Raw genomic sequence first — 14,105 nt, forward strand, 5'->3', positions numbered from 1 at the left:
TGTCAAACTCTGTATACGTAGAACTGATTCGATCCGCCCCCATAACTAATTTTAATTCCAACAAGTAACCAGTACCATGATCAATTTTCTGCGTTTACAACAAACCAAATTTCATTAAAATCTGTTCAGAATTAAGTGAGTTACAGTCAGCTTTGTAGTGACATCTCACATTTCCAGTGGTGGTGACGTAGCCAGATGGCAGATGTTTTTGTGCATTTGCGCCTCTTATTGTGTAGGTACCATGTGGTTTGTCCAAGTGGTGTAGCCATAGCTAGCTGTCCAAGACGGTTGACTGTTTTTTGCATGCACACCTCACATGATGTAGGGACTCACATCAAGGTCCATTATTTCTAGTCTTTTTTTGATGATGACAGTGAGAATTTTAAAATACAGGTGGGGCTTAAAGATGATGATATGAATGGCTGTATGGTTCACTTTGTATGGATTGCTGTTAATGTACAGGGGTGAATATAACAGCATTTTATGGTTTATCTCTGTAATGTAACAACACCTGTCATAAAAAATGTACTGTGATAATGGCTGCTATATTAATGATGCACCAAAGCTTTGGACTGAAAAATGAAGTGATGTTTGTCTTTGTGCAGGTGTTGACTCTACAGGAGGTTTGTGCCTCTGAAGCAGAGGGCTGTCTGGTTAAAGAAGCCAAGAAATGGACCGCTAAAGCCGCCAAGGACTACAAGATCATCACCCATGGAGAGAGGGTGAGACTTATCATTATGATGACTGTCTGTATACATTTTCAGCAGCTTATAAAAAAAAAAGTAACATTCATGAGTGTCTTTGTGTGTCTTTTAGGCTCTGCAGATGCTGGAGAGTCGGTTGAAGCTGTTGTCAGGGGAGACGGGGCTCAGTGTGGAGCAGAAGATAGCAGAGGTGCAGGACAGCGTCAGGAAAGCCAAGGTAATTCTTTTCTTAATGGTTTTTAAATGTGCTTTTTCCCCACAGGTGAGCTAGCCTCTACTGCTCTGCACCTCATCATGTCGCCATTCTGCTCTCAGCCTCTCCCTTCCTCAGTTTTCACTTAACAAATAAAATCTCACGTAAAAATCGGATACAAATAGCCTGAAATGCTTCCTTATAGCAGAGAGGGGGCAGCTGGAGAAGACCTGCAACAGCTAAACTAGGGGAAAGTGAAGAGTTCATGTACCATAAAAGTTTAAATGGAAGCCTAGTCCCAATTAACCGCCCAGTCCCTTTAATCAGTCCGATGTGGCTACGCATTTTGACAAATCAAGGCCTGTCTGTATTAGAGGCCCGGTCAGGTTACCATGCAGTTCTTTTTTATTGAAGTTCTTTGGATGTATAAAACCAGATGACCTGCTTGAGTTAAAGTTAGCCAGCTGCTTAGATTTTGTGTACAAATATGTATATTTGTTTAAACGTTTGTCAATATGGACATACCACTCACATTGTTAGCTTGGTAACATTCTCATAATTCAATCATTCATTTAATTGTAATGACACTGTGAGAGCACCTAAGAAGACAGAATTACTAGCAAAGTCAACAAGACAGATGCAAAAAAAGAGGTTAGTAAATGTAAAAGACTTTTAGAGCTGAAGAAAAGTGTCCGCTGAACTATATTCATGATTATCATAATTATGTTTTTAAAATTATTTTACAGAATTACTATAATTTTTAAGCATTTTGTCTGGTCATTTCTTGCTTTATATGTTTTTATTTAACTTTCTCTCTTTTTTTTGTTCGTTTGTTGAGGAGGTTTTTTTGGACTTTTCTCAGATTTCTTGTTACCTTCTGTGTTATTTATTCTTTTGTTGTTCATTACCTTCTTCCCATATTTTTGAAAAATTAAATAAATAATTAAGGCCAATCTGCCCGGGTTTCAAAAGGTTAAATAAATAATTTAATTCCATTTCCCATCTTTGCTGACAAACAGTTTTGTGCAAAAGGAAAGAAAACCCCTCCCATATAGATGCCTGTCCCAAATACAAGCCTGTTGAGGTCAACAATTTAAACACATAATAGCCCGGTCTATTAAGTCTACTGTAGGGCTATACTAGGTGCTCTATTGACAAGTCAAAATGTAAGAACAAGTGTGTTGTGTTGTTTCTGTCTCAGCTCAGTAGGGTGAAGGCTGAAGCCCGTCTGGCTCTGTTATCAGACAGTGTCACAGGAATCGAACTGTGGCTCCACAACGCCATGAACCAGGCAGAGGAGGAGCTGGAGAGGGAGAGACGCCTCAGTGAACAGAGGAAGTCGACTGAGGACTTTTCAGTAGGCAAAAACACACATACACGCACACACGTGCACACACACACACACACACACACACACACACACACACACACACACACACACAGACACAGACACACACTGTCTATGAAAAAGGCCTGAGACATTTGTAACACCTCATTCCAGACATGATTGTAGGGCTGAAGAAAATCAAATATCACAGTATGTTTGACCAAATACCTTGATAGTGATATTGTGACACTACAGTGCTTTCAAAAAATATTTACACAGTTAGATATATAGTATAAATAATACATAGCTTCATTAAGGGCTCAGTTACTTCATAAGAAAGTTGTTTTCAATGTTACTCAAACACAGAGGAAGAAGATATATCTAACTCTGTTACACACGATACTTGTTATTATGATCTATTCATTGTTGGTTTATTCTTATTATGGGATTTGTTGATAATAAGGACAATACAGAATTTCACATCCCTTAAAAGTCAGATCTGACGAAAACTGATCCAGTCAAACACATCAGAGTCATGAAGAGATGAAAACATTCTGTCTACTGTAAAATGATATCTTAATGTTCAATTGCCCAGCAAGGAGGGCTGTGGGTCCTCATTTAAGTTATATAATGATTTAATATTTGGAGTATGAACCACATAGAGAAATATGTGAGATATTTTGCTTTTTATGTCAGTCTCATCTGGTTATTGTGTGTTTTTAATTTTTTAAAATTCTTTGTCAGGAAGATGAGTTTGAGCTGACTGACTTTGAGGACTATGAAGATGAGAACGGAGACATCTTTGCAGATCCAGTGTCGGCATCTGGAGTGTGTATTTACCCTGCAGCCTGCAGAGTCATCTATAGCTATCAGGTAGACATCGCATGAATGAAATGTACACTTGTGGTTTACACGTTTTCCTTCTGCAAAAATATTACAGCACATCCTCTCTAATCTTGGGGTTAAAGCTTTACATGGTCCTATTCAGAACTTCCTCCATACTTCAGAAATAAACCAACCCAACAATTCTCAAAAAAGTCAAAATGACAGCTTGACACCTCTCTAAAAGCTGTGGTCATGACAGTTGGGGAAGTGAAGTCACAGGCCAGAACATGTTGAGAAACAGTGTTACACACTGACAAATCAACACGGTGGAAGAGGAAGAAGTCGAGAAAAGCTTCTGCAAGCAATTTTAAAATCCTGTTTGGTAGCTTGATACGTTTAAATAGATAATATATATATATTATAGATAACTAGAAGTATACTTATAAGTATATAAAGTATATATAAAGTATGTCTGATCAAAATAATATAAAAGGTCAAATCTATCCAAAACAGTGGTGACCATCTGAAACCAAAGAAACCTCTGGATTAACTCAGAAATGAATCTAAAAAAACTGAAAATGTATTCGTCAAAGGTAATGAACGGTGTTATGTCCTGTGTGTATAGTACTGCAGTTGGTTAATTATTGAATGATGAAATTCATAATGACAAAAACATGTTACTTCCTAGGCTAGCCAATCAGATGAGCTGTCTATCATGGAAGGGGAGGAGCTTCAAGTGATTGAGGATGGAGACATGGAGGACTGGCTGAAGGTAATGTCTGCTTACATTGTAAACACAGTTCTCTGAATGAAGGGACTACCTCTCCTTACTGTTACATATTCCATATTTCTGGGAAATGATACCCGTGCTGTCAGGGTATGTGGAAGAGCCCCGCATTGGGATTGGGATCCCGCAGAGCCCGTGGGATCCAACCCAAATCTTACAGGAGCAGGAGGTGTTAACGCTGCTACGGGCGGTCAAAAAATAAACATTGGGTCCCGGAGTTGCCAGCAGGGCAGAGACACAGAGTGAAGTTGAGAAGAAAATCAGAGTAAGCTGTCTTTGAGAGACAAAGCCACATCTCTCCCTTCACACACCTGAGGAGTATGTCGCCCTGTGCTGCAAAATCCATTAGCTTTAGCAGTTTTTTTTACTCTTTGATTGTTAATTCATTTGTTCGTTCATTCATTCATTCATTCATTCATTTATGTATGGGCTTGACGGTGTTTTAAAGTAAGCACAGTAAGTAGTTAATTTTTCATTGCATGTAATGGTACAACAATCTCTAATACACAGCTATTCCTAGGTTATAAACGATTTTTTTTAAAGATCAGCTCAGTGTGTGATTAGAAAAGAGTCGAGTAAAAGCCCACAGGCCTGTCCCAAATAAGAGAGAGAGAGAGACACACACTGAATGTTTGCTGGATGTTTTCCACTGCCTCTCTGAAATACTTCCTGTCTCTGTCCAGGTGTGTAACTCGTGTGGTCAGGTGGGGTATGTTCCTGAGCGTTACGTGCAGTTCCTGTGTTTACCAGCTGAGGATTCTGCTCAGCTGGACAGCTCCTTCAGCTCAACCTCATCCACTGGGAACAAAGAGCGGGCAGGGAGCAGAGGTCAGAGTGTGTTACAGCTCAATATATCTCTACTTACATACTGCATCTAAAACACTGTTCCATGTTAGTGTGTAATGTGTATGCACAAATGATTCATAACAAGGTGATGTCATGTGAGTGTGTGGTTTGATTCCTGTGTCAGGAGTAGCCAGAGCTCTGTACTCTTACCAGGCCCAGAGTGCAGAGGAGCTATCCTTCCAGGAGGGGGCACTGATTCACCTGATCCGCTGTCGACATGCAGAGGTGTGTAATGAATGAAACTTTTATTGCTCCAGTTGGAATTGCTTTGCACAAATGAGAATAAAACATGCATCATGGAACATTAAGAAAGCATCATCACCAGAAATTTAACAAGGGCATTCAGTTAATTAATGTCAATTTAGTTTAATCTAAGTTAATTTAGTCATGTTAAATTAACTTAAAGAAGTGCCATCCCAGACCTGTGATTAGGGCTTGTTAAGCAGCTAAATGCTGCATGGGACAGATGATGTAATGCCTCTTTTTTTGTGGCATTATCTGTACCTATGTGGGGGCTGAATCAGACAAAAGCAGTCTTCTGTTGCCTAAATTTAAAGGGCACAATGTTCAAAATCCTTTAAAATCCCACAATCCCTCATGCTCCAATTAATTCACAAACTCATACAAGGATTTATCAGGCTAGACCATGCCCTGTAGATTGTTTAAATAGGGCCCATGAGGTTAGCCGCATGGCATGCTATTGAGAGATGTAGTGATCCAAGGCTGGATTTTAGGTTATTAGTTTAATTGCAAATGTCATTTGGATTTTGAAGTTTTACTTAGTTTCTGTCACAGTTGAATAGAGTGTGTTTTATGATGAGTTAATAAGGCAGTTAAGCCTCGTCAGTCTTCTGTGGCTGAGAGAAAGTTGAACTTAAAAGGTGTACAGTTGTATATCTCTGTTTAATAAGGAAACTAGTTGTGAGAATCTTAGTTTTCTTAACATTTTATGGGTTTCTATTGTGTCGTTATTAGTTTGAAAAGCTGAAAGTAAGTTTCCGCTGGGGGGAGCTTGTTAGCATCACGCACCTACACCATATACCCCGGTGATATTTCAGAAGGTATGAAGGTATGAAATACTACACATCACCCAAGCCTACTCATTACATTACCTGTATGAATGTTATGTTTTACAGGTGGATGATGGGTTTTGGGAGGGAGAGCTGAATGGACGGATCGGTGTCTTCCCATCGTTAGTGGTGGAGCTGGTCCATGATGAAGGGGAGGAGGAGGAAAAGGAGGAGGAGGAGGTGAGACTGTAATCTCTGTATGCTTCATGAATAATTCTGGAAATCCTAACTTATCTAAATCATGTTACAAATACCACATAAAAGCATTATCTCACTTCCCCTCTGATGTTGGTCCCACCCAGCCTCTCTCCACCCCAACCATGCCTCCCTTCTCCCCCTCCGGCCCAACCACATCAGACCCCGGCTGTAGTTCAGCACTCGCTGCGACTCCCCCTGGCTGTGTGGAGGACAAACAGCAGATGTTTCCTCTGAAGCTGGCAGACAACTCAGTCGGTGAGTGATGTCAGAGCAGAGGGTTTGTTTCTTAATCTCCTTTCTAATGTCACTTTTCCTACATGAGAAAGCTGAGATGGTGATGGCTGTCAGTGTGTCTTTTGTCCCGTCAGAGTCTGCAGGCAGCAGCCACAACTCTCCAGATCTCTCCAGCAGTCGACTTAGACCAGTATGTAACCTTTGAACAAAATAATATTGTCGGTATAAATGAATATAGTTTTGGGCATATCACAGTGTCTGCTCAATGACAAAATGTAGAAAAGATCTTTGAACTGACAGGGATTGGCGATAATCAACACATCTCTCTCCTCCCTCTGTACTGTTTCAGTGTCGAGCACCTCCTCCTCCTCCGACACAGAAGCCTTCAGCTCAGCCCTGAGACAAAGACTAGTCACTGAGATTAATAATCAAGACTACAGGACTTGGTGTACTTTTATTATAGTATTGAACAAGTAACTTGTATTTGTCAGTATTTGTTAGGTTTTTTTCATTGGTCAACTTAGTTGAAAGATGAGGAATCTTACAACGAAGTTGACCAATGGAAAAAAAACTCCATGTGACATGTTTACATTGAATTATAATTCTTATTCATTTCCAAAATATCTTGTTTGGGGAAACAAATAATGAATCTTTACAGCCTGTTTTCTTTCCCAACTCATCAAATACCGTCTCTTGGTCAGTGATTTCAGCGTCATATAGTGATATGGTATAATATTGGCTGGACTGCGCCAGTTTGAAACCCTGCTGGTAAATGGGTCCAACAAACCATGGACTTTCATCCAGGAGCCCGCTTTTCACTTCCTTTATGAATGTTGAGCCAAACCATGATGGATTTTTTTTTCTAAACCATTTGTTGGACAAGGAAATGAATGTAAATGCAAGACGTTTCACCAATGTTTATTTTGAAAAAGATTATATGCATCTAACGAGAAGAAACTGTGCGTTCCCTATGAAAATGAAAGTTTATTTTGAAAAGACGCAATTAACAGGCATAAATTGTGCCGATACAGGAGGATATTTAGCATATAGAGACATGAACAGTGCAGACCAAGCAGCAATATTTGACGAGTTGGGATAACAGCATGTTGCTGTTTATAATTACAGTTTAAGAAAGGTAAAGTGGTGCTTTTTGTGTTGGCTTTCAGCAGAGAATATATGACCCATACTGTATGGGTATTTGATATTATATCCAATGCATAACTATAGCAGAGCAGAACAACTGATAATTTGTACAATGAAATCAAACAGTGAAATGCAGGAAGTACGTCTAAAACAAAACAAAAAAGTTAATTGGATGAATTTTAAGCAGATTATAGTGCATCTGTGATTAGCTTTCTTGATATTTTCAGGAAGTTTTTAAGTGATTTTTTTTTTTGGTGTTTTTTTTATATGATGGAGTATTTTTTAACAATCATTCATATTTAAAAGGTTTATTTCAGTGTAGTCTTCTCTCTGGCACTTGACCATTGTTTTGTTAGCTCTTTGGTTGTTTTCCCTGCATTCTTAACTGCAGGATGAGACTGTTTAGAGGAGAGTAAAGGCTCTGTGAATAAAGCTTGTGTTCAGCTCTTCACCGTGCTCTTATCCTGTGAGGCTCATATCCTGCATAATAATCTAAACTTTGAATATAACACTTTCATTTTATTTTCTTCCCATAAATGAATGGAAGGCTGCAAATAACCTGCTCTTTACATTTTTAAAAAGGTTTTTTCAAACCCTTTAAAATCAGACAGGCCTCTCATCCCCCCTGTGAAGCCTTGGTGACCCCTAGTGGGTGTTGGGTACCAGTGCTTCAGAAGCAATATTAGTGTAGCATATGACATGGTAGCCAGCACTGTGTGTAAACATGACATGTCGCATGTTAAACTGAAGAAAATGTAGAACAGTATTTGATTTTCTTTGAAAATATTTCTTTGAATTGTGTGGCTTGAAATGAGTTGTTAAAACACATCTGAAAGAATATTGAAAGAACAGCACAGTGAAGAGAACATGCAGGATACACCAGTTAACATCATAATGGTCCCTTTTATTTTAGAAATAAAATATTACATTCTGCAAGCATTGACTTCACCAGTAAACGTGCTAATCCAAATAAACATGATATTGTGCAGTTACTATATGAGAACATATCTTAGAATGTGACTGCTGGGAAATCCAAGGACATTTTGTCGGCATTATTTTGCACTTTAGTCAAATTGAATCATTTCTTCAAAAACAATTCTTAATGAATATAAATGTTTTTCTACTGCATTTTATAGTTTTGGATTTTATAAAAAATCATACTGGTGAGGTTGATGTGTGTTTTAACTATGGTATGGTCAATAATGTAACATGTTGGTGTGATTATACTGTTGTTTACTACCAGGATCCTTGACCGATGTCAACAAGCTTAACAACAACAAAACACACTTAAACAAGTCCGAAAAGCAAACTTCTGGTATTTATTTTTTAAGAGTAAATTATGATACATCTGCATATTTACAAGTCTGTCACATCACTAACGTGTATATTGTGCATATGATCTAGGCCCTGCTAGTAAGGATAAATACATTATACATCTCTAAAACATAAAGAGAGAGATCACAAACCCCCTGATTTTATCAAGCTGTTGAGGCTTTTTAGCTTTTGCGCTTTTCAGTGGTGCTTCAATATGATCGCTGTTGATCTTTGTAATGCTGGATATCTCAACATTTTGGTAGAATTATCATGATGTTTTTACATTTATAATACATAATTTTTCCCAAGTCCCAGGGCAGCAACATGGTACATATGTTATGAGCTGACCAAAGTGGATTTGTTATTTGTCCAGCTGTCAAAAAACAAAACTTGTATTGTCATGAGTCACACACCTAGCAGTATTTATGTTGTTATATGTCTTTTTAAAATACCAATGAAGATACAAGCAACTGAACTGGAAACTGGAAAAAGTAGCACACTGGACCTCTTAACTGAACTGGATTTGTTCTTGTTAATATTCATACATTATGAATATGACATTGCTGGTGTGTGAAACCTTGTTCTGAAAGTGACATTGTAACATTCAGAAGAATGAATGCCACAGTGGATCTTTTACTAAATAAAATATACTCTGTATATAATTTACGAATAATACTATGGCCACATTCATTCTCTGAATATTCACTGTAAAGCTTTCCGATCAATTCTGCTTTATTTTTAACTTTGCTTTGTAATGTGCTTAATTACTAACAACATTTCTTGACTACTGGGCCCTAGTTCACCTCAGGACCAGGACACAAATTATTGCATAAAAATATTTGCTTGCTGATGTGTCACACTAGGTATTACCAGGTCTCTCTCTCTCTATATATATATATATATATATATATTCAGGGCCAAAGAATTACACTCAGTACATGATCCAAACATTTCTGTAATAACTCATGCAGTGAAGTGTCAGACCATACAATAAGAATACTGACAACAGAAGAAAAATAAGCTTGTGCATGTTAAATTAATATTTTGTTTTTATCTCCATGTATTTCATATCTTTACCTACACTAACATTTTAGCAAACTAAACAAAAAAACAAAAAAAAAAATACAGGATCTAAGTGTAAAAAAAACGTGACTCCTAATTACATCTTGACATGTAATTCGTCCAAGTGGTATTACTGTTGCTAGCCGTCAAATTTGACCGCGCGCACCTTGTATCGCTGGTATCGCGTAAAGCAAGCATGGCTAATGCTAGCTAAGCAGCATAAAGACCATGGATGTATTTGGGAGAAACTGGAGGGAGGACACCGAATATTATGCAGCTGCATGTTATCATAACTCGGCTGTTGTCTGTCAGATAACAGAAAATTATATAAAAGGCGAAATATTAACAACACAAAACACCACAACATCACCTTTAATGGACAACAGGCGCTCTGAGCGGTGCTAAAGCTCGCTATGACAGTGGAGCGCCAGGGCTAAAAGGTAAGACCTCATATATTGTTTTAATTTGTGTGTTTGTCTTAAAAATTAACTGGTTAGTTACCGGTCAATCCTTTGAAACGTGAGCAGATTGGCTTGATTTATTTTAAGAGTTGGGAAGAAGGCAATGAGCAACAAAAGTGACCCAAAAGAAATTGAAAAGAAACCGGTTAAAAGTACAAGAAAATTACCAAAAGAAAAAAAAAAGAAAAGCAAAAAAGGTTCAAACAAAAAAAAATTGTAACACAAATTTAAACATGAAAATAATAATAATACCTTTATTTATATAGCACCTTTAAAACTGTTATTTACAAGCTGCTTTAACAGACAATGCAAAGGCAGGAACTGAGGGAATGATAAAAATGAACAAACATGCCAAACAGAGAAAGATCTAGAAAGAAATAAGTCAATCGTAAGGCATGAACAACATGTGAATACAGGAGGTCAACAAGAATAAATCAAATAAAAAGAATTAAAATGATAAAAAAGAAACTGCCAGATCTCGAAAGGCAGTTAACGTACTAAATACATTTTTTTATATATAAGATTAAAGGCAATAAAAGACGCTAAAAATAATATAAAAAGACGACATCACTTCAGTGGCGATAAAACAAAGATGAGATAAAACGGATAAATAAGAGATAGATGAACAAGTAAATTAAAATGAAAAGATGATAAGAACAGGACATCAGAAGGATAAAGAACAGATAAATAGATTAAGAACTGCAAAATAACTGAATAGAGAGATAAAAAATGAATGAATAAATAAATAATGATAATTATGAATACATTTGTTTCCTAGTTTTGTTTTTTTTACCTTAGACATTTACCTATCTTTCTTAAAAATAATTTTCTAAATCGACTATTTTGTGAAACATTGCCTTTTTCCAATATTAAAAAAAAAAAGAAGAAGAAGCACCAATTAGCTTAGGGTTCAATGTTTTAAATACTTGTATAATGCATCTGAAATCAGCACAAGCAGGTTTTTGAATCTACCAGCCAAACTGGCAGGTGGACAAAAAAGTTTCCAACCCAGAGCACAAGGAAAGTGATGTTTTTCCAGGTTTCAAAAGGTTAATGTGTGTCAGGTCACTGAAAGCAAAGTTAATCAAAACTGACATTCCTAATGTTGGCCCTTATATTCTTCTACATACATACATACTTACTTTGAAAGAACTGGGAAAAACAGTAGAAACTATGCTTTCAAGACTTACATGACTACATATGGGTTTTTGCAGTACAGCCACCTGTTTGGTTTCACGTATACAAACTTACTATCTGACCTTGATAGACTCCATGTTTTGGTGACTGCATGCAACAGTCAGGACAGACCTTTGACCTTGACTTCAGAGTTTCACATTCAAACTGCTGTTTATTGGAGGGGAGAAAAATCTAGACACAGAGCTCCACATCAGTCTGTGTTGAACAATATGGCTACTGGTAGCTGCACCTTTAAGACATCCCATATCTTTTTATATACATGAGTCCACATTTGCAAAGCAATGTACATATAAGATGCATTATGCCAATGTTATGGTGCTTAGATGGCTTTAAGTATAGTGCATAGATAAAAAAACACAAGAACACTGTCCTCTTTACACATACTTTTAGGCATTTACAAGATTATTTTGTAAATGACTTTTCAGCAGGTTAACACACAAGCACACAATGTGTTGAAAAGTATCACATAGCTTGTTAATATTATAAATATGTCAGTGTCAGCATAGCAGATTGGGAGCATATTTACTGAAGCGATGAAGTTGGGTGATGGAAATACACTTTGATTGCTGGATGTGTGATGCGTTTGGTGACCAGCAGGGGGTGACACACAATTGATCATGATCATTTTGAAACATTAAGACAAACTCATTAAGAGATCAAGAAAGTATCTACATTTTCTGGATTAAAATAATATTCTGTATTTCTTATGGACAGCGTTTTATACTTTGTAGATTGGAGACGTTCTGGCCACATGTCAGCTTGAGAAAAGAAGGTCACACAGCCAAACAGCAGATGACTGAAGTAAAATGTTGGGGCAAAAGAAAGACATACAGTAAGAGAGTAAGAGAAAAAGTGGGTCAGCAGACTACAGGCCCCATGGTTGCTTTCCCATAAAGGCCAGGAAATGACGTTGACCTCTGACATGTAACCTTTGAACTGTGTGTGATAAACTCCTTCTGTTCTAACCAGTCTCTAGAGAGGGAGTCTCCAGGGCAGGAGGCTGGACTGTGTACTGGGCGGACTGCCAGCAAGCCCTAACAAATACAAATTCCCTTCTATGGTTTAACGTTACCATGGTGTTTCTTATGACAAACATGCCTCACTGTAAAGTTTACTCAAATTCTAGAAATTACAAACATATTTTAGTACTTAATGTATTCTATCTGGTAGGGAAATGTCTCAAAACGTGAGCACAAAATAAAGCGATAGTTCACCCAAAAATGGAAATTCAGTTATTATCTATTCACCCTCATGCTGATGGAAAGTCAGGTGAAGTTTTAATAGCCCACACAACACGGGGAAAAGGCATTGCACTCATCTCCCAAAAATCCTAGCAAATCGTAACTAGGATTCAAACGTCAAAAAAAACCCCAACATAATAAAAACACAAAATGTCTCCATACTGCTTGTCTGAAGCAATAAAAGTTTCCTGAAGCCCTGATGTGCCACGTTGTTTTCAAAGTGGTCACTGGGGTCATGGTTTTGACCTTGTTGTAGCCTGAAGAATGTAGCTCCTAGTGTGGGAGCCGCGTTCACGTATGTGTGCTCGCACAAGACCAACGAGAGATCGCGGTATCGCCACGTCAGTGTTTACATGCTACCTGAAAGCCTCCACAACACACAGTAGTTTTAAATCCAACAAAGTTTGTTACTTTCTGTTAACCCCACAAGTCTCTCTCTGTGTGTGGGGGACGCCTCCAGGTAACATGTAAACACTGGCGTGCAGATACTGCGAGCTCTTTTGCACGAGTGCACATACGTGAACGTGATTCCCACACTAGGAGCTACAGCCTACAACAAGGCTAAAACAAGGCACCAGGGACATTTTTCAAAACAACTTGGCACGTTGGGGCTTCAGAACACTTCGGTTACTTCAGACGAGCAGTATGGAGACATTTTGTGTTTTTTTTGTTTTTGGTTTTTTTTTTATATTTGAATCCTGGTCCCCATTTGCTGCAATTGTTCGGGAGATGAGTGCAGTGTCTTTTCCCTGTGAACCTCCGGCAGTGTTTTGTGAACTATAAAACTTAACGTGACTTTCCATTGGCATGAGGATGAGTAGACAATGACTGAATTTTTATTTTTGGGTGAACTATCCCTTTAAACTAAAGCTATCTGCACTGCGAACCACAAGGCGAGAAGATTGTCAGTGATACGCTGGGTTTTTTTAAATGGGTAAAAATGGTAAAAATTGTCCCCATGCAGGAAGTAAAATTGTCCCTCTTGTTAAAATTTGCAGTGCTGCTAAGCAGTGTATTAGGGTCACTGTTAGGACACATAACTCTTAAGACTTTGAGAATGAGGTTATTGGGAAAAAAGCCATAATTTTGAGGGGGGAGTTATTATGAAGAAGATCTGTAATATTTCAAGATTAAAGCTGTAATGTTACAGAAAAGTAATTTTGATGCGACCTCTAGCTCAGGGCTTCTGCAGCGGTCCGGGTCCAAGTCTGGACTGTGGCCCTGTGCTGCAGGTCATTCCCCTTCTCTCTCCCACCTTTCCTGTCTCTCTCACACTGTCCTATAAATAAAGGGAAATGCCCAAAAAATACAATTGCTTCAGGGACAAAATGTTTAATGATTAGACTATGTGGATTACTTGAAGAATCATTTCATGGATTATTTTTCTTTACAGTAGCCCTATAGTTCTGACACACTCTTGACACAATATGATGTTTAAACCTTTATTGCATGTCTTATTTATGTCTTCTTTTGTTTCTAAGTGATTATTTTTGTGACACTGCA

At 37.9% G+C, this 14,105-nt stretch overlaps 1 protein-coding gene across 3 annotated transcripts in view; it reads left to right on the forward strand.

The window, feature by feature from the left end:
- Positions 1-7,776, forward strand: part of LOC121948552 (F-BAR and double SH3 domains protein 1-like) — a 28,674-nt gene extending 20,898 nt beyond the window's left edge. For 2 of the 3 annotated variants that reach the window (XM_042493970.2, XM_088081393.1), the window contains 11 exons: positions 606-722; positions 817-921; positions 2,099-2,254; positions 2,969-3,097; positions 3,738-3,821; positions 4,520-4,664; positions 4,807-4,907; positions 5,819-5,932; positions 6,055-6,205; positions 6,319-6,374; positions 6,534-7,776. In XM_042493970.2, the coding sequence (XP_042349904.2) occupies positions 606-722; positions 817-921; positions 2,099-2,254; positions 2,969-3,097; positions 3,738-3,821; positions 4,520-4,664; positions 4,807-4,907; positions 5,819-5,932; positions 6,055-6,205; positions 6,319-6,374; positions 6,534-6,584 (1,209 nt within the window). In that variant the 3' untranslated portion in view covers positions 6,585-7,776. Of the gene's footprint in view, positions 1-605; positions 723-816; positions 922-2,098; positions 2,255-2,968; positions 3,098-3,737; positions 3,822-4,519; positions 4,665-4,806; positions 4,908-5,818; positions 5,933-6,054; positions 6,206-6,318; positions 6,375-6,533 lie in introns of those variants that run through there. The other variant, XR_015777312.1, reaches the window with a different exon arrangement.
- Positions 7,777-14,105: the final 6,329 nt, after the last annotated feature.

Source organism: Plectropomus leopardus, chromosome 8, assembly GCF_026936395.1.
Source record: "Plectropomus leopardus strain MGB_pleo_1.0 chromosome 8, ASM2693639v1, whole genome shotgun sequence".
Lineage (NCBI taxonomy): Eukaryota > Metazoa > Chordata > Actinopteri > Perciformes > Serranidae > Plectropomus > Plectropomus leopardus.